At 36.7% G+C, this 27,436-nt stretch overlaps 1 protein-coding gene across 1 annotated transcript; it reads right to left on the bottom strand.

Moving 5' to 3' along the window:
- Window positions 1-1,366: 1,366 nt before the first annotated feature.
- Window positions 1,367-25,484, bottom strand: LOC132565451 (probable ubiquitin carboxyl-terminal hydrolase MINDY-4). The gene is made up of 17 exons (XM_060230090.1): window positions 25,383-25,484; window positions 20,542-20,661; window positions 19,913-20,150; window positions 19,337-19,527; window positions 18,518-18,861; window positions 18,061-18,229; window positions 17,415-17,531; window positions 15,550-15,638; window positions 15,025-15,123; window positions 14,834-14,900; window positions 13,925-13,990; window positions 13,590-13,660; window positions 11,329-11,392; window positions 10,286-10,450; window positions 9,203-9,383; window positions 6,608-6,677; window positions 1,367-6,055 (listed from the first exon to the last, which is right to left on the bottom strand). Exons 1-17 carry the CDS (start codon window positions 25,443-25,445, stop codon window positions 6,007-6,009), a joined length of 2,163 nt encoding a protein of 720 aa, XP_060086073.1. The 5' UTR covers window positions 25,446-25,484; the 3' UTR covers window positions 1,367-6,006.
- Window positions 25,485-27,436: the final 1,952 nt, after the last annotated feature.

Below are 27,436 nucleotides of genomic sequence, written 5' to 3'. Positions count from 1 at the left end.
ACCACTAGCTACCTTGTACTGGTAAAGATTTCTGTACAGTCACCACTAGCTACATTGTACTGGTAAAGATTTCTGTACAAAGTCACCACTAGCTACCTTGTACTGGTAAAGATTTCTATACAGTCACCACTAGCTACCTTGTACTGTAAAGATTTCTGTAAAAAGTCACCACTAGCTACCTTGTACTGTAAAGATTTCTGTACAAAGTCACCACTAGCTACCTTGTACTGGTAAAGATTTCTATACAGTCACCACTAGCTACCTTGTACTGTAAAGATTTCTGTACAAAGTCACCACTAGCTACCTTGTACTGGTAAAGATTTCTGTACAGTCACCACTAGCTACATTGTACTGGTAAAGATTTCTGTACAAAGTCACCACTAGCTACCTTGTACTGGTAAAGATTTCTATACAGTCACCACTAGCTACCTTGTACTGGTAAAGATTTCTGTACAAAGTCACCACTAGCTACATTGTACTGGTAAAGATTTCTATACAGTCACCACTAGCTACCTTGTACTGGTAAAGATTTCTGTACAAAGTCACCACTAGCTACCTTGTACTGGTAAAGATTTCTATACAGTCACCACTAGCTACCTTGTACTGGTAAAGATTTCTGTACAAAGTCACCACTAGCTACCTTGTACTGGTAAAGATTTCTATACAGTCACCACTAGCTACCTTGTACTGGTAAAGATTTCTGTACAAAGTCACCACTAGCTACATTGTACTGGTAAAGATTTCTATACAGTCACCACTAGCTACCTTGTACTGGTAAAGATTTCTGTACAAAGTCACCACTAGCTACCTTGTACTGGTAAAGATTTCTATACAGTCACCACTAGCTACCTTGTACTGGTAAAGATTTCTGTACAAAGTCACCACTAGCTACCTTGTACTGGTAAAGATTTCTATACAGTCACCACTAGCTACCTTGTACTGGTAAAGATTTCTGTACAAAGTCACCACTAGCTACATTGTACTGGTAAAGATTTCTGTACAGTCACCACTAGCTACATTGTACTGGTAAAGATTTCTATACAGTCACCACTAGCTACCTTTTACTTGTAAAGGCTTCTGTACAGTCACCACTAACTACCTTGTACTGGTAAAGATTTCTGTAGAAAGCTGGTAAAACTTTATATTCTCACCTAATATTTCTAGAGTAAAGATGACTCTGTCTCACACATGATAGGAAAAAGCCTGCTGACACGCGCTATGATGGTATTAACAGGAGTGACAGTGATATTGTGTTAATGTTAGGTCAAGCCGTGTAAGCGATACCCATGTCTCAAGTAGCTAGTGCCATCAATATAGATATATTTCATGGATTATTGTTGATGATAGAAATTTTTATAACAACAACTTTCAACAAATTACAATTTTATTTGCAATGGCGTGAGAAAAATAATTAAACCTAGGTCTGTTTGGTGTACAGAGATATCTCAGTCCTTGTATGTGAGTTTGGCTGGCCAGCACTTGGCAAGTCTGAAGCTGACCAGCTAAACTCAAACTTTGGTTGAGAGATAGCCATATCCTTGTAACAGACCTATGTAAGGTTTTATAGATATATATAACCATACACATGTAAGGTATTGACTATATGCTATATATTGAATTATGACTTGTAACCATGGCAATACTTATCCTAAACAGACATTCATAAAAAGTATTAATGGGACAAGAATGTTCATCATAAACAATTTGAAGTAAAATTTTCACAAATTTAACATATTTGAAATGTAATCATACACATTAAGCTTTAAAATATTCTAACATATTTAGCAGTATTACATTTTCAAAACATTTTCTGACATAATTCAAAGTCACAAGGAAGATAATCTGATTTAGATAAAACTCAATGAATTGATGACTGGTCATCACACATGATAACTAGTCACATTATTCATCATAAATCAATGTTATTTTTATTTCATTCAAATACAGTTTATATTAAACATATACGGAATATCAATACACTGTTTCTTCAGATATCTGATGAAATTACCCTCTCTGATGACATCCCACACACAGTGATGCACAATATCTCATTACATCCCACACACAGTGATGCATAATATCTCATTACATCCCACACACAGTGATGCACAATATCTCATTACATCCCACACTCAGTGATGCACAATATCTCATTACATCCCACACACAGTGATGCACAATATCTCATTACATCACACACTCAGTGATGCACAATATCTCATTACATCACACACACAGTGATGCACAATATCTCATTACATCCCACACACAGTGATGCACAATATCTCATTACATCACACACTCAGTGATGCACAATATCTCATTACATCACACACTCAGTGATGCACAATATCTCATTACACCCCACACACAGTGATGCACAATATCTCATAACATCACACACACAGTGATGCACAATATCTCATTACATCCCACACACAGTGATGCACAATATCTCATTACATCACACACACAGTGATGCACAATATCTCATTACATCCCACACACAGTGATGCACAATATCTCATTACATCACACACTCAGTGATGCACAATATCTCATTACATCACACACTCAGTGATGCACAATATCTCATTACACCCCACACACAGTGATGCACAATATCTCATAACATCACACACACAGTGATGCACAATATCTCATTACATCCCACACACAGTGATGCACAATATCTCATTACATCACACACTCAATGATAAACAATATCTGATTACATCACTTATTCTGTGATATACAATATTTGATGACATCACACACTCAATGATAAACAATATCTAATGACATCACACACTCAATAATCTACAACATTTGATGACATCACACACTCAGTGATAAACAATATCTGATTACATCACTTATTCTGTGATATACAATATTTGATGACATCACACACTCGGTGATAAACAATATCTGATGAAATCACACTCTCAGTAATATAAAATATCTGATGATATCCCACACACAGTGAAATACAATATCTCATGACATCACACACTCAGTGATACACAATATCTGATGACATCACACACTCAGTAATGAACAAGATCTGATGACATCACTTATTCTGTGATATACAATATTTGATGACATCACACACTCAATGATAAACAATATCTAATGACATCACACACTCAATAATCTACAACATTTGATGACATAACACACTCGGTGATAAATAATATCTGATGACATAACACACTCAATGATATGCAGTATTTGATGACATCACACATAAATGGTTTTCAAGAGCTGAAATGATGCATGATAAAACAAACTAAAATTTTAGAAACACAACAGAAATACAATCACAAATAACACAATCCTGAGTCAGTAATGACAAAGATTATTTCATCAGTATACTCTGAGTTAGGTTGGACGGCACTCTGGTTTGGAGAGTATATATTGTGATGCATGTATTATTTATTTGGCATCCATGTACACCTCATGACATGACCTTCAAGGTCAACCATAAAAACAGGGAGTCAAAATGTAGCTTGTATATAAGGTAAACATTGGCAACACTTAGCTCTTAAAAGCAATAAATAAATTTAAGTAAAATATTAATAAATATATAACTGTATAGCCTATGCAAGCAATGGAAGAGACTACATTTTTAACCAATGTATCAGATCTATAATCCCACATCATTACTTACATACTTATCAATAATACAAACATGAACACATTAATCAGTGGAAAGGCATATAGTAAGTACTGTATAACATAAGATGTATGTTCAGTAGAAGTTTGTCTTTTTGTGGCTATAAACAAATCAAGAAAATCATATGCAACAAAAAACACTTCTGATGAAGTAATTTTGTGCATATATACTGGTGTACGATATCCATGAAAGTGTTTGTCATTGAAACGATTCACCGGGCTCAAGCCACTGAGGAAAGTATTCACAAACATTTTCTGTTATACAGTTGTTCATATGTAAAGTCTATTAAGTCACTTTCTTGAGAACCTGTTGCTATGGTTAACAGAAGCCTTTTAACTTGGGGTGAAGTTTTTCACTTGTCAGGTTCCTGTATCACATAAACTCAAAGAATGCCCTCCAAACAAATATTCTTAGTTTATTTTAAATGATCTCATCATACCATGACAGTACCGGTTTTTAAGGAATTTCTTAGTATACATAAAAAATTACCTTTAAATTACTTTAAAAAAATTCTAAATTATTTTTCCAGGAATATCAACCACTAAATTCAATCTTACTACTTATACACGTTTTGATGTATTGGCAATGGTTCAAAACGTTTCATAATTTAGTGATGCAAGGTCAAGGCTAAATTTGAATATAATAATAAGGTATAATTCAACCCTTAAATAAAACTTGTTTACAGTCTTATTTCTTTGCAGTAAATGTGTCAACTCTCATCAGGTTAAGTTTTATTTTTGATAATGATGGAATATTCAATTTCATATTTGATATCAGTAAATTTTACTTGAAGGACTAAAATAGTCACGGTACCACAGCAGCACGGTCTATTGGCACTAATATCAGAGTTCTTATCCTTAATTTCTCGTTATTCACTGTATCAAGTCATTACTTGGTTTTAAATTATCAAATAAAGGCATCAATTGCTTGCTATACTATGGACCTTCACCAACAACTTTCTAGTGATTCTCTGATGATTAAACTGCTTCAAGTCAAGGTCATCTGGTTATTTTGTCAGTGCTTAACAATGCAGTGTGATACATAAGATTTGTTACAGTTTTCCTTTGTAAATGTAACACAAATATTCTAGTTTTTTTTGGTTCTAACAGCGTTCTGTTTTCAGGACACACAGGGTCTGTATTAATGACTTAATTTTTCATGTGGAACACAAGGTCCTGGTTCATTAGCCACTGTATTTTATGACATGCAGTATTCTGATTCAATGACTGTTTTGTATGATACACAAGATCTGGTTCAATGACCTTTGTTGTGTACAACATCCAGCCTTCTGATTCAGTGAAGACTGTTTTGTATGACACACATGGTTCTGGTTCAATGACCTCTGTTGTGTACAACATGCAGCCTTCTGATTCAGTGAAGACTGTTTTGTATGACACACATGGTTCTGGTTCAATGACCTCTGTTGTGTACAACATGCAGCCTTCTGATTCAGTGAAGACTGTTTTGTATGACACACATGGTTCTGGTTCAATGACCTCTGTTGTGTACAACATCCAGCCTTCTGATTCAGTGAAGACTGTTTTGTATGACACACATGGTTCTGGTTCAATGACCTCTGTTGTGTACAACATGCAGCCTTCTGATTCTGTGATGATTGTTTTGTATGACACACATGGTTCTGGTTCAATTATCGTTGTTTTGTACAATACACAGGGTTCTGATTTAAAGATGACTATATTGTATGAAACACATGGTTCTAGTTCAACTATCTGTTTTGAACAACACAGTGTTCAGGTTCAATTATGACTGTTTTCTTTGATACACAGTGTTCAGGTTCAATACAACTGTTTTGTATGACACACAGCTTTCAATTTCTGATGACTGTGTTGTATGACACACAACTTTCAATTTCTGATGACTGTGTTGTATGACACACAGCTTTCAATTTCTGATGACTGTGTTGTGTGACACACAGCTTTCAATTTCTGATGACTGTGCTGTATGACACAGAGATTGACGAGTCTGACAACTGCACTGTATGACATACAGGGTTCTATGTCTAACTAATGTTTAGTGACTACCTACATCACCTGATATATAGCCTGTACAGTTTTAAAGCATTTTGAGTCACCAGTGTTGTACATAAAATAGTATAGTCTTAAGCTTTATCCTCTTTACGTATACAGAACCCGGTATCATGGTCAGTTAGATTTTATTTGGGAAGTTAATGTAGAGGACCTCCAGCAAGATGTACTACAAGTTTTATCACTTTGTAATAATATGGATACGTCCTTCTTATATATGGTAAGTAGTGGTGTAGAAATTTTTTGGTTTTAACTGTATATTTGATGAGACGTCCCTTGTCATAACAGTGGCTCTGTTCCATTCCAGTCAACAACAGCACCTTTCCACCTGTAAGAAGGATATAATTCAGAATTACACTGCCTGTACAATATTTGTCCTAGTAAATACAAACTTTATTTTTTTACAACATTTGCAAAACAAGCTATCAGCTTATAATGATCACTCTTATTGGCTCAGATGGAAACGTGCAGGGGTCTTTAATGAAGATGGAAACCAGAGTAACCAGGGAAAACCAATGTGGTGAGGCAGGTGACCCCATATCTTTTCACATCCATTCCGGGAATAGAACCCCGGAGGCTAGGTGACATTTGAGTGTGTTACCACTGTGCCATCCGATCAATAGCCTATTAATACAGTTCTGGTAGAATTGTTCCTTCTGATTCTTTGAACAAGGAAGAATCTGTGATAGGTAAAGCATTAGACTGGTGAAACAAAGGTTCAAAAAATCTTTATCAGGGTAATTGTATTAGGATGCGAAAGACTTAAATCAGACCTGATGTGGTCTATCAGTGGAGAGGTAAGAATCAATGTTACAGAAAGAAAAAAACCTTTTTCTAAAAGCCAGAATATGATAGTCATTGTCATACTAGAAAGACTTACTTGGTTCTGATACAATGTTCCAGTGGAGGTACTAATTCTTCTTCTCCACCTTCATATTTTATTGTTGTGTCTGTAATAAACAGATTTACATAGTTACCATGTTTCATCACCATAGACAGTAGACAGATGTTCTGATTTATATCTTAACTCTCACTACCTTACCTATCTCTTCAGACAGTAGACAGATGTTCTGATTTATATCTTAACTCTCACTACCTTACCTATCTCTTCAGACAGTAGACAGATGTTCTGATTTATATCTAAACTCTCACTTCCTATTCCTACAGAGGGTAGACTTCCTATTCCTACAGACTGTAGACTTCCTATTCCTAAAGACTGCAGACTTCCTCTTCCTACAGACTGCAGACTTCCTATTCCTACAGACTGTAGACTTCCTATTCCTACAGACTGTAGACTTCCTATTCCTACAGACTGCAGACTTCCTATTCCTACAGACTGCAGACTTCCTATTCCTACAGACTGCAGACTTCCTATTCCTACAGAGGGTAGACTTCCTATTCCTACAGACTGCAGACTTCCTATTCCTACAGACTGTAGACTTCCTATTCCTACAGACTGCAGACTTCCTATTCCTACAGAGGGTAGACTTCCTATTCCTACAGACTGCAGACTTCCTATTCCTACAGACTGCAGACTTCCTATTCCTACAGACTGTAGACTTCCTATTCCTACAGACTGCAGACTTCCTATTCCTACAGAGGGTAGACTTCCTATTCCTACAGACTGCAGACTTCCTATTCCTACAGACTGTAAACTTCCTATTCCTACAGACTGCAGACTTCCTATTCCTACAGACTGCAGACTTCCTATTCCTACAGACTGTAGACTTCCTATTCCTACAGACTGCAGACTTCCTATTCCTACAGAGGGTAGACTTCCTATTCCTACAGACTGCAGACTTCCTATTCCTACAGACTGTAGACTTCCTATTCCTACAGACTGTAGACTTCCTATTCCTACAGACTGTAGACTTCCTATTCCTACAGACTGCAGACTTCCTATTCCTACAGACTGCAGACTTCCTATTCCTACAGACTGTAGACTTCCTATTCCTACAGACTGCAGACTTCCTATTCCTACAGAGGGTAGACTTCCTATTCCTACAGAGGGTAGACTTCCTATTCCTACAGACTGCAGACTTCCTATTCCTACAGACTGTAGACTTCCTATTCCTACAGACTGCAGACTTCCTATTCCTACAGACTGTAGACTTCCTATTCCTACAGACTGTAGACTTCCTATTCCTACAGACTGCAGACTACCTATTCCTACAGACAGTAGACTTCCTATTCCTACAGACTGCAGACTTCCTATTCCTACAGACTGTAGACTTCCTATTCCTACAGAGGGTAGACTTCCTATTCCTACAGACTGTAGACTTCCTATTCCTACAGAGGGTAGACTTCCTATTCCTACAGACTGCAGACTTCCTATTCCTACAGACTGTAGACTTCCTATTCCTACAGAGGGTAGACTTCCTATTCCTACAGACTGTAGACTTCCTATTCCTACAGAGGGTAGACTTCCTATTCCTACAGACTGCAGACTTCCTATTCCTACAGAGGGTAGACTTCCTATTCCTACAGACTGCAGACTTCCTATTCCTACAGAGGGTAGACTTCCTATTCCTACAGACTGCAGACTTCCTATTCCTACAGACTGTAGACTTCCTATTCCTACAGACTGCAGACTTCCTATTCCTACAGACTGTAGACTTCCTATTCCTACAGAGGGTAGACTTCCTATTCCTACAGACTGCAGACTTCCTATTCCTACAGAGGGTAGACTTCCTATTCCTACAGACTGTAGACTTCCTATTCCTACAGAGGGTAGACTTCCTATTCCTACAGACTGCAGACTTCCTATTCCTACAGACTGTAGACTTCCTATTCCTACAGACTGCAGACTTCCTATTCCTACAGACTGCAGACTTCCTATTCCTACAGACTATAGACTTCCTATTCCTACAGACGGTAGACTTCCTATTCCTACAGAGGGTAGACTTCCTATTCCTACAGACTGCAGACTTCCTATTCCTACAGACTGAAGACTTCCTATTCCTACAGACTGTAGACTTCCTACAGAGGGTAGACTTCCTATTCCTACAGACTGCAGACTTCCTATTCCTACAGACTGTAGACTTCCTATTCCTACAGACTGTAGACTTCCTATTCCTACAGAGGGTAGACTTCCTATTCCTACAGACTGCAGACTTCCTATTCCTACAGACTGTAGACTTCCTATTGCTACAGACTGTAGACTACCTATTCCTACAGACTGCAGACTACCTATTCCTACAGACTGCAGACTTCCTATTCCTACAGACTGTAGACTTCCTGTTCCTACAGACTGTAGACTTCCTGTTCCTACAGACTGTAGACTTCCTGTTCCTACAGACTGTAGACTACCTATTCCTACAGACTGTAGACTACCTATTCCTACAGACTGTAGACAGAAGTCCTAGTTTCTATTTAGACACCACTCTTACACCCATCCCTCTCTTTACTGCAGGATTAGTGTTGAGTGTATGATTTTAACCAACATATAACCAAAAGGTTATTGTATAATACTGACCAATGGTCAGCTTGATGAGTTCCTGCTGTCTGGCTAGGCCATCATAGTAGAAGAGGTCAAACCTTCGCTCTGCCTTCCAGTTACTGACCAACTCTTTATTCAAAGAAAAGAGCACACTGAAGTGACTCTCACTACATATCACCCATATAGGAAATCGTGGTGTCTTTAGATATGTCCCCACCTGTCAAAATAGAACACAACAAAATCTTACTAAACAACACAAAGTCAGGTAAATATGGTGTCTTAAAATAAATTCTTGTCTGCTATGAAGAATCAGATTAAATCTTACCGAGAGAAAGGCAGTATATCATAATGTATGTAGGTGCCTGAGGAGGTGCATCAATGTATGTTGGTGTCTCAGGTAGTGTACCATAATGTATGTAAGTGTCTCAGGCAGTGTATCATAATGTATGTAAGAGTCTCAATCAGATAACCATAAAGTATGTAAGTATCTCAATCAGATAACAATAATGTATGTAAGTGTCTCAGGCAGTTTATCATAATGTATGTAAGTGTCTCAGGCAGTGTACCATAATGTATGTAAGTGTCTCAGGCAGTGTATCATAATGTATGTAAGTGTCTCAGGCAGTTTATCATAATGTATGTAAGTGTCTCAGGCAGTGTACCATAATGTATGTAAGTGTCTCAGGCAGTTTATCATAATGTATGTAAGTGTCTCAATCAGATAACCATAATGTATGTAAGTGTCTCAGGCAGTGTACCATAATGTATGTAAGTGTCTCAGGCAGTTTATCATAATGTATGTAAGTGTCTCAATCAGATAACCATAAAGTATGTAAGTATCTCAATCAGATAACCATAATGTATGTAAATGTCTCAGGCAGTTTATCATAATGTATGTAAGTGTCTCAGGCAGTTTATCATAATGTATGTAAGTGTCTCAGGCAGTGTACCATAATGTATGTAAGTGTCTCAGGCAGTTTATCATAATGTATGTAAGTGTCTCAGGCAGTGTACCATAATGTATGTAAGTGTCTCAGGCAGTTTATCATAATGTATGTAAGTGTTTCAAGCAGTCTTTCATAATGTATCTTATTTTATTATACTGTGGTAAATACATGCCTGACAGGATCTGTAGTGTTCAAACAGGGACAGGAGACCAGTATCTGCGCGAGTATTTGGGCCCTTTAGGATGGTACCAGGTGTACCATCGCCAGATTCCAGCTCCACAACATCATTGAACACATTAGACACAGCCCTTCCTGTCAGTATCAGGTTCACCATGTCCTGTCAACACCACCATATAGACAAACATGACCGTTTAGTGTACCATATTTGGTAAAGCAGAGTTAAAAGTCTTAATTTGTATGCTGATATTGATTACTAACAACATTATATCCAATAAATGTCCACACACTGAACATGTTGGCCCCTTACTGCAGGATAAAAGTACTTTACTTACCAACTATTTCACTACATGTAATTGACAGAAGAATTCTTGTTTCAAACTACTTTACATTTTTATATTTAGAAACCTTTTTCAAGTGCTCTTCACCAGTAAAATATAATCTCTATCAAACTTACGAGAAATATTCTAAGCCGATACAGAGACATTTTTCTCCACTTTAATTGTTCACCTGTTCTTACCTGAAGGAATAATACTACAGGAAATTACACATTACAAAGCCATGAAGGTGATTAAGATAAAATTCCAACCAAATATGATCCTCCTGGTACAAATGAATACTGTTGTTCTCCATAATGTGTATTGTTCTTCTGTCTTTATACACAGTGTATGTACTTGGAATATTACGGTAATATTTATTTATAAGCAAGTTTCCCTCATTACATTACTAAGTACAGTATCCTGTGTTACTTACCTGAGTACAGTACCCATGGGCCCCCATCAGTTTACCTAACATTACTAAGTACAGTATCTGTGTTACTTACCTGAGTACAGTATCCATAGGCCCCAATCAGTTTACCTAACAATACTAAGTACAGTATCCTGTGTTACTTGTCGAAAGTAAAGTATACATGGGCCCCCCTTTAATTTACCTAACTTTACTAAGTACAGTATCCTGTGTTACTTACCCGAGTACAGTATCCATGGGCCCCCATCAGTTTACCTAACATTACTAAGTACAGTATCCTGTGTTACTTACCTGAGTACAGTATCCATGGGCCCCCATCAGTTTACCTGTGGGTTCATCCATATCACTTCTCACTCTGTAAAAAATAAAATAAAGACTTGTATAACATCTGTTTTATTTAATCAGCTTGGTGGTTTCTTCATGATCATAACATTACTACAATCGCAAGAGGTTATGGGGTTTAAAAATAACAAGAGGCCCATGGGCCTTAACGGTCATCTGACAAAAAACAAGCCAAACCTAGAAAGTGGGTTGAGGTCATTCATTTGAACAAACTTGGTAGCCTCTCCTCCAAGCATCTTACAGGCCCAATATCAGCACTCATGGACTTTTGCTTGTTGAGAAGAAGTCGTTTGTATATTTTAACATATTTGACCCCTGTGACCTTGAAAGTGGGTTGAGGTCATTCATTTGAATAAACTTGGTAGCCTTTCCTCCCAGCATGCTACAGACCCAATATCGGCACTCATAGACTTTTGCTTATTGAGATGAAGTCCTTTGTATATTTTAACATATTTGACCCCTGTGACCTTGAAAGTGGGCCAAGGTCATTCATTTGAACAAACTTTGTAGGGCTCCATGCCAGCATGCTATGGGCCAAGTATTAGCCCCCTAGGCCTTCTAGTATTTGAGAAGAAGTTATTTAAAGATTTTGACATATTTGACCCCTGCGACCTTGAAAGTTGTTCAAGGTCATTCATTTAAATAAACTTGGTAGCCTTTCCTCCCAGCATGCTACAGACCCAATATCGGCACTCATAGACTTTTGCTTATTGAGATGAAGTCCTTTGTATATTTTAACATATTTGACCCCTGTGACCTTGAAAGTGGGCCAAGGTCATTCATTTGAACAAACTTTGTAGGGCTCCATGCCAGCATGCTATGGGCCAAGTATTAGCCCCCTAGGCCTTCTAGTATTTGAGAAGAAGTTATTTAAAGATTTTGACATATTTGACCCCTGTGACCTTGAAAGTTGTTCAAGGTCATTCATTTAAAGAAACTTGATAGCCCTTCATCCCAGCATGCCACAGGCACAATATCAGCAATCTGAGCCTTTTGGTTATTGAGAAGAAGTTGTTAAAAGATTTTAACATATTTGACCCCTGTGACCTTTAAAGTGGGTCAAGGTCATTCATTTGAACAAACTTGGTAGTCCTTCATCCCAGCATATCACAGGCCCAATATCTACACTCTGAGCCTTTTGGTTAATGAGAAGAAGTTGTTTAAAGATTTTGACATATTTGACCCCTGTGACCTTGAAAGTGGGTTGAGGTCATTCATTTGAATAAACTTGGTAGCCTTTCCTCCCAGCATGCTACAGACCCAATATCAGCACTCATAGACTTTTGCTTATTGAGATGAAGTCCTTTGTATATTTTAACATATTTGACCCCTGTGACCTTGAAAGTGGGCCAAGGTCATTCATTTGAACAAACTTTGTAGGGCTCCATGCCAGCATGCTATGGGCCAAGTATTAGCCCCCTAGGCCTTCTAGTATTTGAGAAGAAGTTATTTAAAGATTTTGACATATTTGACCCCTGTGACCTTGAAAGTTGTTCAAGGTCATTCATTTAAACAAACTTGATAGCCCTTCATCCCAGCATGCCACAGGCACAATATCAGCAATCTGAGCCTTTTGGTTATTGAGAAGAAGTTGTTTAAAGATTTTAACATATTTGACCCCTGTGACCTTTAAAGTGGGTCAAGGTCATTCATTTGAACAAACTTGGTAGTCCTTCATCCCAGCATGTCACAGGCCCAATATCTACACTCTGAGCCTTTTGGTTAATGAGAAGAAGTTGTTTAAAGATTTTAACATATTTGACCCCTGTGACCTTTAAAGTGGGTCAAGGTCATTCATTTGAACAAACTTGGTAGAGCTCCATGCCAGTATCCTCTGTGCCAAGTATTAGCCCCCTAGACCTTCTAGTATTTGAGAAGAAGTCGTTTGAATGAAAAGTTTACGGACGGCGCACGGCGGACGGCGCACGGCGGACGGCGCACGGCGCACGGCGGACGACGACGGACGAAGCATGATGACTATAGGTCATCGGACCCTTCGGGTCAGATGACCTAAAAATCTAAACAAGGATATCCACCTAGAGATTACAGATTTTATAACTTGGGGTAGACAGCTGGCCTTGGTTTGTCAGTGAAGCTTATGAGGATCATTTCTTCACAAACCAAACATAAAAGGACTATAATAAAACAGCAATAGGATGAATGATATTGACTCAGCAATGATATATACTTTTAACACTGAGGACACTTACAAATCCATGAAGCGGGACATAATACAGGAATATAGAGCCAGGATTACTCCACTGGTGCCGTCCAACTCAAACTGTCAACAAAGTAATGATCAGATTCCAATCTGTTTACTATATTATGGTAGATTTACAATAAAAGCTAAATCAAATACTATTGATGACCCGTGTTTTCCTTCGGATGACAATTTTACTGATACAGATTTATTTTCTTAATTTCTAGACTTTTTTGCACACTGATCAGTTTATTTTAGCAGTATACATTGAATTATCATTGTTTTGATGATTGCTAGTTTCGAAAACTATACCAGCAAATGTACATCCACTTTTACAATACTAACCTGACTCAAATTTTGGATTATGAAATTCTTCAGGTCTGAATGTGTTTTAAAGTGGTTTATCATCAACTGTAAGAAAGAAAACAAGTGTAGATTATACCTATCGGGTGTTGACTTAGTTCATAATGAAATCTTGTCTGTGAACCCAAGCAAAATGTACAAACATAAGTGCAGACAAGGTTGGAAAACTACCCCATCCCTTGGAAGCTTAAACTTCATTCACGGACCACTAATTTTGTTAGTATACTAGAGCTAATCTTTGACATTACAATAATGTAATGAAGTACATAATTCAAGTACCTGGTATGCGTCTCAGAAAATAAGATTCTGAAGCCTCTTAATGTTTTAATGCTGTGACTACATTTGGTTTAAATCGACCAAGAGTCTTGAGAAGAAACTTTAACAAACAATGCATGACAACAGACAAAAGGCAATGGCAATAGGTAACAACTGCTAACATGAATCGGCAAGAACTCATGCCAAGATATATACAAAATGTATTGTATGGCTGTAAAGTATAGAGACCTAAAGTAAGAAATTGTAGGGGCTGTAATCTAGGTAGAGAGAAAATCACAAAGGGACATTTTTCCTACAAGTAGTCAGCAAGTAAGAAGTCATAGGCCTCATATTAAAGTTACCACTCCTCACTATGATAATATATATATATTTATAGGGGTGATGGTCCAGAGAAAGCAACAGCAAAAAGGAAAATTTATTGTATATCATATACTAACAGGATCCTTTAAGCAGTTTTTTCTTTGGAACCTAACAGACTTAATCTCCACAAGATTTAGGCTTCCCACACATAAACAATAAAAAGATGGGGCTTCAAGGCTTTCCACACATAAACAATAAAAGGATGCGGGCTTCTAGTTACACAATTCTTAGTTTCCATACAGCTAGTATATTTACCGTTTCTGTTAAATCATCTTGTTTATATTTGCCTTTGCTTGCTTGGAATTGAGGCTTTCCTGATGGACTGAAAAAGTATGATACAACAATGTAAAAAGCATGACAAAAAAAAACAATTGGAAATAAACTTACAACTAGTCAAGTATCAGAAAAACAATTTCAATCTATTAAAGAAAGTGTGGATCACCTACAGGACTACTACGGCTGTCCTATTCTCGCCAGCCCTCCAAAAGATCCGTGCCAGAGCAGTTGCCAAACAACCACTGCGCTCCTCAATACTGGGGTCACTGCTGTTAACATCACAAACAGAGAGGATCTTACATGAGCTTTCATTCTGATCAAATTTATGAAACAAGCCTTAGAATTTTTCATTTTACAGAGGTTCTAGCTAAATAAATCTTAAATAAAATGGAAATTGTTGTTTGACTATGATTATCACATAACTTTGATAATTTTGCCAATACATCACAGCACATCATTAGACTGATACAATTCTGGGCAATATCGCTATCATACATATTGTGCCATGAAGTTATGACATCACAATGGAAACAGTAGAAACTTTCCACCAATCACAACTAAGCTTGGTCATATATCACATTGTGTAATAATAATCTTGTACAATGGGGTAGTTATGTGATAAAGCACTTTAAGCTATAGAAAGATGATATATGGCAACAAACTTTGCTACCATATGTAAATAAGGATTTACTCACAATCTACTGGAGGGAACAGGAGAATCACCAAATAACATCTCCTGTAGAACACAAGCCTGTACCGCTGCCAGAACACCACAAGGTCCACCCTAAAACAGTCATACAACACAGTAATACATGTTCAACCCTGCAACAGTCATACAACACAGTAATACAGGGTCCACCCTACAACAATCAAACAACACAGTAATACAGGGTCCACCCTACAACAGTCATACAACACAGTAATACAGGGTCCACCCTACAACACTCATACAACACAGTAATACAGGGTCCACCCTACAACAGTCATACAACACAGTAATACAGGGTCCACCCTACAACACTCATACAACACAGTAATACAGGGTCCACCCTACAACAGTCATACAACACAGTAATACAGGGTCCACCCTACAACAGTCATACAACACAGTAATACAGGGTCCACCCTACAACAGTCATACAACACAGTAATACAGGGTCCACCCTACAACACTCATACAACACAGTAATACAGGGTCCACCCTACAACAGTCATATAACACAGTAGTACAGGGTCCACCCTACAACAGTCATACAACACAGTAATACAGGGTCCACCCTACAACACTCATACAACACAGTAATACAGGGTCCACCCTACAACAGTCATACAACACAGTAATACAGGGTCCACCCTACAACAATCAAACAACACAGTAATACAGGGTCCACCCTACAACAGTCATACAACACAGTAATACAGGGTCCACCCTACAACACTCATACAACACAGTAATACAGGGTCCACCCTACAACAGTCATACAACACAGTAATACAGGGTCCACCCTACAACACTCATACAACACAGTAATACAGGGTCCACCCTACAACAGTCATACAACACAGTAATACAGGGTCCACCCTACAACAGTCATACAACACAGTAATACAGGGTCCACCCTACAACAGTCATACAACACAGTAATACAGGGTCCACCCTACAACACTCATACAACACAGTAATACAGGGTCCACCCTACAACAGTCATACAACACAGTAGTACAGGGTCCACCCTACAACAGTCATACAACACAGTAATACAGGGTCCACCCTACAACACTCATACAACACAGTAATACAGGGTCCACCCTACAACAGTCATACAACACAGTAATACAGGGTCCACCCTACAACACTCATACAACACAGTAATACAGGGTCCACCCTACAACAGTCATACAACACAGTAATACAGGGTCCACCCTACAACAGTCATACAACACAGTAATACAGGGTCCACCCTACAACACTCATACAACACAGTAATACAGGGTCCACCCTACAACACTCATACAACACAGTAATACAGGGTCCACCCTACAACAGTCATACAACACAGTAATACAGGGTCCACCCTACAACACTCATACAACACAGTAATACAGGGTCCACCCTACAACAGTCATACAACACAGTAATACAGGGTCCACCCTACAACAGTCATACAACACAGTAATACAGGGTCCAACCTACAACAGTCACACAACACAGTAATACAGGGTTCACCCTACAACAGTCATACAACATAGTAATACAGGGTCCACCCTAAAACACTCATACAACACAGTAATACAGAGTCCACCCTACAACAGTCGTAATGGACAGTTATTCAGGGTTGACACTACAAAACACATACAGTATAACAATACAGGGTCCACTTTACAACATACATGGAGGTACATCACATTAATACAGGGTCCATTTGAATCTAGGAAAGTCATAGAGGCTTAGTAGAATGATTCTCATTAAAATCTCCACCTTTCTATGTATAATGCCTACCTTGAGGCTAGAGAGATAGCTGTTAGTAAATATTACATTTAATATCATAAATATCTCTACCTTTTTCTGTACAATGCCGAACTTGAGACTCGGAAGATCACAAAAGGTAAAGCTTTGATGTCGCCACTCATCATTGAAGTTCTGGTTGGCGCTGCCAAATATAATGGTCTTCAGGTTCTATAATTAAAACAACTGAACTGAAGTTATTAGGTAAAATAAATATCAACAAAGAGGAGACAATGGCATGGACACTGGAATCAACTGAAATATTTCTCTTCCCAATTCTTGATACTGATTACATACTCTGCACATATGGGTCTATACCTCTTCTTGCTCATATCAAAACAAACACTCCTATTTAATTATGGTAAAAATGCAGTGCTCTAAAAACCCATAGTGAGGAAAATACAATTTGAAATTTTTGAATAAATTGTTTCATGCTACCTAGTGATTCATAATTTTTGATAAAGCATTTTTTGTAATAAAGAAAACGAAGATAATTTTTCCTCAGTCAGTGGCCTGAATCCTTTTAAAATACAGACAGCATATCTTCGTACGATGCCTCATATGGCAGTTATAACAAAATACAAAAAGATGAAATGGGACACAAAGCAACAGGACAAGATGGATGAATGTAGATAACACTATCTGCCCCACCCCATAAAGTGTTGGACGCATACAAATAAAAATTGCTGACAAGACGTACCACAGCTGTCTGTAGTGATATAGGTCGAGCTGCTAAAAGATTCTGGATTGGCCGCCCTACAGGAAGTCTGGGTCCAAGGTCAAGATTTGCAACTTCATTGTCAAGGTCATCCACATCTCCAATTTCCACATCACCAACCTTTGTTGAAGTAGATTTAAAAGAGGAAGGCCTACCAGAAAACAAAAGAAAAAATATTTAAACTTTTAAGGAGGAAAACTTTTGAGAGGTATCAACTCACAGTCAAGTGGTCAAAAACAGAGATATTAGCAATCAAAACTTCAGGCAGAACAGAATTGAATTATTTTCATGACAACATGAAGAAAACAATAAAAATTAAATCAAAATGCTTCAGAAATTCTTCAGTGAGCACCACAATTCTAAAACATTGGCTGTGAGCCCCGAGTGACAGTCTCTGTTAATTTCATGTACTGAGCTTCCTTGTGTGTATTGTACATACCTCTGTTGCACTGTATCACGGGACGCAGGCTGTTTACTGATACTTGACTTATCCACGCTATAATGGGGCTCTTCCTTCTCAACAGAATTCTGACGCCGGCTCATTTTCCCAGTCTTCACAGGTGCATCAACATCTAAAACATTTTGTATTGATTTTCTGTGCTCTAATGGTCGTGAGATCAGTGAATCTATACTCTCCAGATCAGTTTTAGGAGTCACCATCAAAGGTTCTTTGTTACTGGCCATCACTGTGGACACTTCCTTTTCATTGGAAGTTGAAGATGGAACACTTCCTTTTCTGGATACACCCGACATTGGCCTTGGACGCTGGCCCCTCCGTCTGTCCTGATAACAAAGTTTTACACAAAATATGCTCAGAAAGTGAAATAATTATTATGCAATGTGATCTGTATATTAACATATGCACATGAATTTTCTACAGTACCATTACTATGGTATATTGACAGAAAGTCATCAGAAAAGACAAGTCCTTATCACCTGATCTGATGAAACTGTCTAAAGTCCACTTCACAGACCATAACTATATATTATCCTCTTAACTAATCCTAGCTCTCATGAAATCATACTTAACAAAAAGAAAAAAGTAGAAACTAGTCAGGGCTACATGAATACTCAGCCAACAAAAAACTAAGGAAAAGGACAAGTTGGGAAGTTCTGTCAGCAGATCTATATATGTGTGTTAAATAGCTATCTTTCATATTCAGACATTCAGCACAGCCAGACCAAAAATGATCTTCTTCAGATCATTGGGAAATTCTATTGTGTTTATTAAGCAGATAAGTATGTCCAGTTTACTTACATCTAGGTTACTAGTGACTGGTCCAGACAGACCTCTGTGTTTAGTAGAAGAGCGGGGACGAGACTTCTGTGTGGAGGGAGTGATTTCAGGACTCTCCTGGGCAAGGACGCCAGATTTTCCATCACCAAGAATAGTTTCGCTCTCAAGATTGTCTTCAATCACAAGGTCTCCTGTCTCTGACTTAGTAGGGGCTGTAACAAAATTAATTTTCAGTAAATATTTATACCTATATCTGGCTACAACCATCAGTGTGCTTTCTATGAAATCCCTGAAACAGCATTTCAGAGGTTGTTGCAAAGACACCAAATGTTTCTTTTTTTGTATAACAAGATTCATTTCAGGAATGTTGCTTGATGATATACATAAATACTTTATCAATGCAGTGTTTACCTAAGTAAATGTTAAGGAATCATCCTCCAGTTTGCCACTGTTGTGAGGAGTGTGAAGAAACGGCTTTGTCTCTATATATTAGACAGAGCTACATTTTCCTTTAATTGAAGAAGATAACATACATGAATTATAAATTATTTGAAACCTGTCCGGATGGCTGGGGATGACAGAAAGCATTATAATTACCTGCACTACTTGCAGCAGAGCCTGCAGTTTTCCTCTTTGAAGAAGCAGCAGCCATTGCCTCACTAGAAAACTTGAAGTCCAGTTTATCTGTTCCTGGGGAGTATTGTGTGTCTGGACTACAATCATCTTGTTGTCGACGATCCTTCGAGCTGATAGGTCTGTCAAGGTTTCCATCGTTTCTGTCTAGTAGGTACTTGGTGATAACTTCAATCATAGCCCGGAGGGGGTCCACCATCTCCTGTACAACATATTTTGTACACACTGAACTCTAATAGATGACATTCAAATCTTACCAAAAGTTAAAAACATAATACTTCCTTTTTTGAATATTCCAGACAATGGACAGTTGAAACTTCATCTGTCCTGCCATGACAAAGTTTTCTATGACTTGTGTAGCATCATCCCCACATAAATTAACATCTTATCAAATGCAAATTGGTAAGAAATATTCAGAACATTAGAGCAAAATGTAATAATGATAAAAAAATAACAATATTTGGGTGGAACTTTGGTCTCTCTTCTGATGTTTTATAACACTGTCACTTTTCAGACAGACAGTGGAGTTACAAAAAAATAATATTTACAAAGAAACTCAACTTTTTAATATATCATCACATATTCATTGATACCTTGTTTTTCTTCATTAATTTTTCGATACGCAACTCCTTCATCAAAGCCTGGCGGTTACTGATACATCCATCTGACCGCGGCATTTCCTCATCCATTGACTGGAGAGTTCCTTTTAAACCCTGTTGAAAGAAACAAAAAATGTTTTTGATTTAAAAACACTTTTATTTGACCTCAAATTTCAATTGAGGGTGTTGGTGTTATATCACCTGTATAATGAATTCTAATATCAGGATAAATGAGATTTTTACAGAAAGTTTGACCTGTTTTAGTCAGCTGTTGGACAACAAATTAACACCACTGTAAATATGCCTATAAATGTATATTAAATTTGGTTCATCAATGTTGATAAGTATTCAACATACTTCAATATAGTAATGATTTTGGTAGTATGTATATGTTTACAAACAATAGAAAAAAAAAAGAAAAAAATAAGTGCATGGTTTTCCATAATTTTGTTAGTAGTAGTTTGTGTAGTGAAAGGAGGAGGCTGGCGAAGCCAGCCGACCCGAGCCGCAAAGCGGCGAGGTGGGGGGTGGCCTGCTGTGTACGAGTAGTCGTGTACGGAACATTATTACGGAACTGGATTGGTGTAGGTGGCGAAATGATCAAAGTAGCCGGTTAAATTGGCCGGCGACCAGCTCTTATGGAAAACCCTGTAAGTGGTATGTGAATCATTTCACATAAGATCCAAAACAATGTACTGTATATTAACTAGTCTAGTTTTAAATGACTGAACAATGAAAAAATATTTCTGACAAGTGCTACAACAGGTATTGAATCCTACAGCTTTATATCAATGAGCGAAAGGAGCATGTAACATTATGGAGGCAGCTGAATGACACCAAGACTACATACACAAGCAACACTGACCAACTTTTTTTTTTAACACTATTCTATCTTTCTCTCCCTAAGACATTAATACCACATGTGTAATGCAGCTTGTGGATTATTGTTGTTTTTTTTTTTTTTTTTTGTGGGTGTAATAAGAAAACTTGGAAAAGCATTTTCCCTGCTGAATGCCCATACAGAAATAGAATCTGGGTCTTCAGTATGATAATCCATACATTCATCTACTGAGCTGAATTGAATAACAAAAATCAACTGTGTTTAAATTTTGCTGTTTTAAACAGGGCAGATTTATTCGTAACTAAAAATGTTATCTCAAAACTGTGACTGTCTCAACTTTCCAAAGGGGTACCCAACCTGAAAATGCAGCCTTATGAATGCCTGTGATATTATTTATCTGTAGACCTTAATTTTGTCGAAGGCAATTGTATTAAACAATCCATAAAAGCATTATTAATGGATGACACATTTTTACTTTGGTTTTTTAACATTCTAGATACAAGTGCTGGTGGTAGACTGATTGTGATTAGCATATGATTTTATTCCCCTTTCGGACGTGAAAAAAGTACAAGTTTCATCTGTCCTACCAAAGGTAATATGTTTTCTCACGTCTCTCCCGTTATGAAGTTGTGACATAAGTGTACATCCATCACGGTCAACAAGAATTATCAAAGTTGGTAGAACTCGATGTAATAAAGTTTATATTTTATACCAATAGGCATAGGTGATCCCCTCTTATTTTAGGACCGATTTCCTATGGATCTTGAGGAATGGTGCTGAAGTGAAAGTCCTTCTTTATCAGGCTGGGAAATTAATGTTATATATAATATATTCATAATCAGGTTATAAAGTTTGTTCCCAGGCTGTTAATTACTAGCGATTAAAGTTGCTGATAGAAAGAAAATAGGGCACTATAAAAGTACAGCATGAGCTCTGTATAAGAACGGATATCATTCACGACCCGAGAAAAAAAACATAAGCTGAAACTTGAATAGTGCCGAATTGTTCGACCGGCAACTGCCTAGAGTTCCTAGACTAGGGAGGTCGGCGACGGTCATTTACAGGCTTATTACGTTCTGTTGGAGCAAAAAACCCCATTTTTTCGGGTTTTTCACACTAAAATTAAAATATCAAATAAGCGTAGTTGGGGGATAGAAATATATCAAAATAAAGTTTAAGACTTCTATTTTCTTATTTTGGTAATTATTTTGTAATAAGATATAAATTCCTACCATTGCATGGAGTTCGAAGTGAAGTCGTTTCCAAAAATTCGGCCGCCATGTTGATTTATGTGTCAACAAGTGTGCCAAGTTCAGAATTAAATCCGCTGGCTATTACTGGACCAATTTTTACCATTAATGGCTTAAAATTTAGGAAATATAGTCTAGTTTTTGAAACTGAGTGATCTCTTTTGAAAAAGTATAGGGATCACACTGTAAAAAATATAAATTTGCAAAACAGTGTTTTTTTACCGTGATATCACTTCGCCGCGAACAGGGATCACTCGGATTATGGTAGCCTGGACCTTCATCTAGCGATTGGTAACCAAGGTTTCAACAAAATAACAAGAGCAGCCAGCGGAAATCATTGGATATTTGAATGACTTTTGCCACAATGTTTTGTTCGTATGAGTTATCGAACTTTGCTGCTGCTGCAGGCCGGGTGCAAATCCTCCCGACCCGGTAAACAAAATTGACCAATGGGACATCAGTATGTCCATTCGGAACATTTTGGGGTTTTTATGTTAAATATCAAAGGAAACATTCGATTTTCTTTAGGATTTATATAAAAGTATGTTTTAGAACAAAAGAAAAAACGCGGGGGGGTGGGGAATAGTTGCTGTGGTTAAGAAAATATGTTTGGGGGTATAACAAAAACATTTTCTGAACACAGAACCATACTTTACTTTTCTTAATCTTTTAAGTCACAAATACAAATTATTTTCCATGAAATAAATGAATGAACATTTGATAAGAAAACAATTTTCTCTGTAAAATATCATGATTATACTCCCTCTCAACTAGCCCATTCTTCTTAACTCAGAAAGTTGATTTTGGTCTATATCTTGGTTGTTAAATTCCTTCTGAATGTAAGAACTGCCCTTCTTTATCAATGCAAGGGGGTATTGTTGAAGTGAAAGAAAGTTGTTTTATTTATTTTGTTGAAATTCTTTATATTTTTAATTGTTTTGCTAATTTATGACACTTTTTAAAATCTCTTTTATTTATTTAAGTTTTATTTTACCTTATTTTGGTTTCTTTTTAAGTTGTCAAATTTTTCAGAGGAAGAATAATAATTGTGATTTATTTTATTTAATTTTTAATCTAAATAAATCTTTTTCTAAAAAAAAAAATTATTTTGATTTATTTTCTTTTTAGTTTTTTTACACGCTCTGATATACTGAATTTCATTTTATTTTTGGTAAGTGTGATAAGTTTTATTTACAATCCAATACACTTTTTTATTTGCAGTTTGATAAGTATGTGATGATTGTTTTTACTTTTTTTTCAATACTATCAATGAATTAATTAGATAACAATTTTTATGACCGTTAAATTTTAACATTGATGTTAAAAGTAACTTATGCTAGATAATGACAGATTTACCAATTTTTTGTGCTTTTATCTTAATCTTAAGGATAAACTTATAAAGACAAGAATAACCGTGTTTCAACTCTTAAGGCTTATAAAAGGTGAACTAATATCAACAGGAACATTTTTTCTCAAATGATATTGTTTGTAGGAGTAAAAAAAAAAATTGGGGGGGGGGGGGGGGGGGGGGGGGGGGGGGGGGGGGGGTTCACCTTCTGAGAATGTTTGATTTTGGGGTAGGGCTAGGTTTTTATAGAAATACTTGGTGCTGTTAATAGATAGAGGTACAAATATGTGCTAGTTGCATTCTACATATTTCTATCTTTAAAATGATACCTTATACACCATACAATAGTTTATATTCTTCTCGCATTTCATGATTAAACACAAATTTCAGGTTTTATCCAAAATTTTCAAAACGTAGAAAAACAACCTTAAATGTTGCAAAAAATTGTTGTTTTGAGTTAAAACTTGATCATTTGTATGTAGAAATAAGCATTCTTATATAAATTGTCATTTTATTACCACCTGGGAGTAGTTGAAGATCTTTTTGTCCTGAAAAAATGTTATTTTTCGTCTTTTCGGGGCTAAAAATATACCTCTTTGGCAGCTGTATTTTGGAGCTGTTGCTTTCAAAAAAAATTTTTAGGGGAAATATTACATATTTTCTGATAAAACATACAAAGATCAACAAGAAACACCATATAAAAAAAATTCCAGATTTTTTTTGAGCTTTCTGCATCAAAAAAGTCATTTTTTCTGAAATTTTCGATTTCGTCTCAAAAAGGGGCTGCGCAGGGTATTTGATATCAAAATATTTAAAAAAATAATGATCTTAAACCCTAACTGGAATTTTTTTTCAAGAAAATGCATTGTGATCTGTAAAAATAAGGAGATTTGGATAAATTGGGTGATTACTTTTTAAGATAAAGTTCTTCAAAAGTGGTAGTCTAGCAAAGAGGGGTGCCGACACATTTCTCAAAAAAACTAAGTCCAAACGAATAATTCCTCATGTTCAGCTGCCAATTTTTTTTTTATCTGTCCCCACCTAAACTAAGTAAATGTTTCTTTTTGAAGCTTAAGGGGAACTTGGCACCCTACAACAATCAGACAATACATATCATAACCACATTTTCAGATATAAGGCCTCAAACATGCCTCTTTTAGGGACTATTTGCTAAAAACAGAAAAAGGGTCGCTTTTCGAGGTACAAAAATTGATGTAACTTTTGAACCGCTCAACCGATTTCCAAAATTTTTGCACCAAAATTCCTCTTTCTTTGAGTTTTGTCCAAAAAACATGTTTTAAAATGTTTTCTAGGTGGTCCATTTTTTGAGCTGACCTCCCTACCTAGACGCCATGGGACGATTTTATATTTTAAGTAAATCTGTGATTCTATGTACCTTTCGACTGAGATATTCTCGAACTATGGAGGAAGCTATAGCCTCCACACGTACGTTGCTCATAATAAGGCTATTTTTCTAACAGGCCCTCATAACTTAAGTAAATTACAACCGACTGTTGAATTATTGATATTCACAATCCATGGTCCGCCATATTGAAACATTCCGCTGAGATCTCGGTCTCGTTTAAATACGAGCATATGTTATATTTTATATATGAAGCAAATCCCTGTATGTTTCATCTGTTAATATCAAAATGCAGAGTTTCTAAAATACAGATTCCAATAAGCATAGCCTAACAATAAAAATAAAAAGAAACACTGTGTATACTAAAATCATATTACTTCACACAAGCAAGTGCTTTTTTACTTTCGAATGTTATTTACAAAATTTGCATTTTTCACAAAAGAAAAGACTAATTTTGTAAGCAAAATTTAATGCATTTTATATCATGTAATATGTCACTTGAAAGTTCATCATTAAAGCATTATTGATATTGAATATAATGCTAATATTGTTTAGTTCAGAAGATAAATAAAACCCACTTTGTGGCAGTAGCATAAATTGTTTTCCAGCGGGAAGATTTGAGGAGCGAAAAATTCATGTTCTTGCTTATCTTTCGATTAGATCTACGTTGATTCGGGATTCAGAATATGGGCTACGATTTATTCCAGCATTCTATAAAGTGATGCGACTTATCTGCAACTTTATTTGAGGACAACCTTCAGTGTACAGTGGAATCATCACACAACTTCATACATGCACGTTTTCATTGAATTAGCTTTTTGTAACTTTATCATATTGGTGTGCACAGACACTTGTATCTGGAATGTAAACAAGTGCAGTAAACATCCATAGTCCACGTTCCAAATACAAGTACTTCACGTTTAGTCCTAGGTTTCATATTCTTATTTCTACATATCTATTCTTGTCTTTAACTCACATTCACACAGCGGGTGTGAAAATTAACTTGACCCACACCTGGGACAGCCAGTTCCTGTGCTTGGAGAAATGCAAAATGTTGGTAAACTTATTACAAGGGCATACGTTTTTTAAGAGGGGTGACCATTAATATTACCTGATAGACTAAAGGTCTGAAAAAAGTTCAATGGACCTATCATCTGAAGGCTTAATTTTTGGGAAGAGGTTTTCATTACTTGTTTTTATGTTTTCATTCCTGGACAAGCTTCTCTCTCTGCAGTTATTATTATTATGTAGTATTTCGAACTAAATTCTTACATTTTTATTGATGTGTTTGTAGGGAGAGTTTTGGTGGGTATGCAAAGCATGCTTACAAACGGCAGGTATTAATGGCTTCAGACAGATCCACAGACAAGTCCTACATATCCCCAAACACAACGCAGAATGAGAATGTATTGTCTAATAGGAAAATAACACATAATACTAGAGACTCTTCTCAAACAGATGACCAACAATCCAACACAATGCAAGCAAAGAGGCACTCAACACATGATGCAGGTATCAGAAATGTAATGCCGACTGAAAGGAACCTTGACAAAATTGATAAAAACATTGTGATCACGGAGAAGAATATAATGGAGACTTGTAGAGATAATTTTCACAAAAACATTACTGAAGAAGGAAATGACAATATTCTACAGGTACATGAAAAATATAAATAGAACTTTCCAGTCTTCTAATCTTGAATTTTGCAAGTTCCTAAAGCAGTGCTATTACTTCAGTTTTAATCTTTTTACTGAAGCTTTATATTTAGATTGTACTTACCTTGTGCTGTGCCATATATATCACACATAGGATTGTAGCTAGACTTTCTTCTGGTAGCAGTTTTAAACATAAACTTCCAGTCCATCAAATCTTTTTTAATGAATCATGACTTTGAAAACCGCGTTCTGTCAGAAAATGACTTGTTTTATGATTTTTTTCTTTCATTATTGCTTTCTTTTGTTTTGTTGTGAAGGAGAGTCAATTAGTAATGCAATGTAATTTTCTGAGGCTAGTTATACTTGACAATCTCCATGAAGACAAAGAAGGTTATACAAAACACTGGCAAGTGTCATGCATGGATATATGGT

This window comes from Ylistrum balloti, unplaced genomic scaffold, assembly GCF_031769215.1.
Source record: "Ylistrum balloti isolate Yb309-2 unplaced genomic scaffold, AGI_CSIRO_Ybal_v1 Utg369724, whole genome shotgun sequence".
NCBI classification, from domain to species: domain Eukaryota; kingdom Metazoa; phylum Mollusca; class Bivalvia; order Pectinida; family Pectinidae; genus Ylistrum; species Ylistrum balloti.
This window is presented reverse-complemented; position numbering and strand designations above follow the sequence as displayed.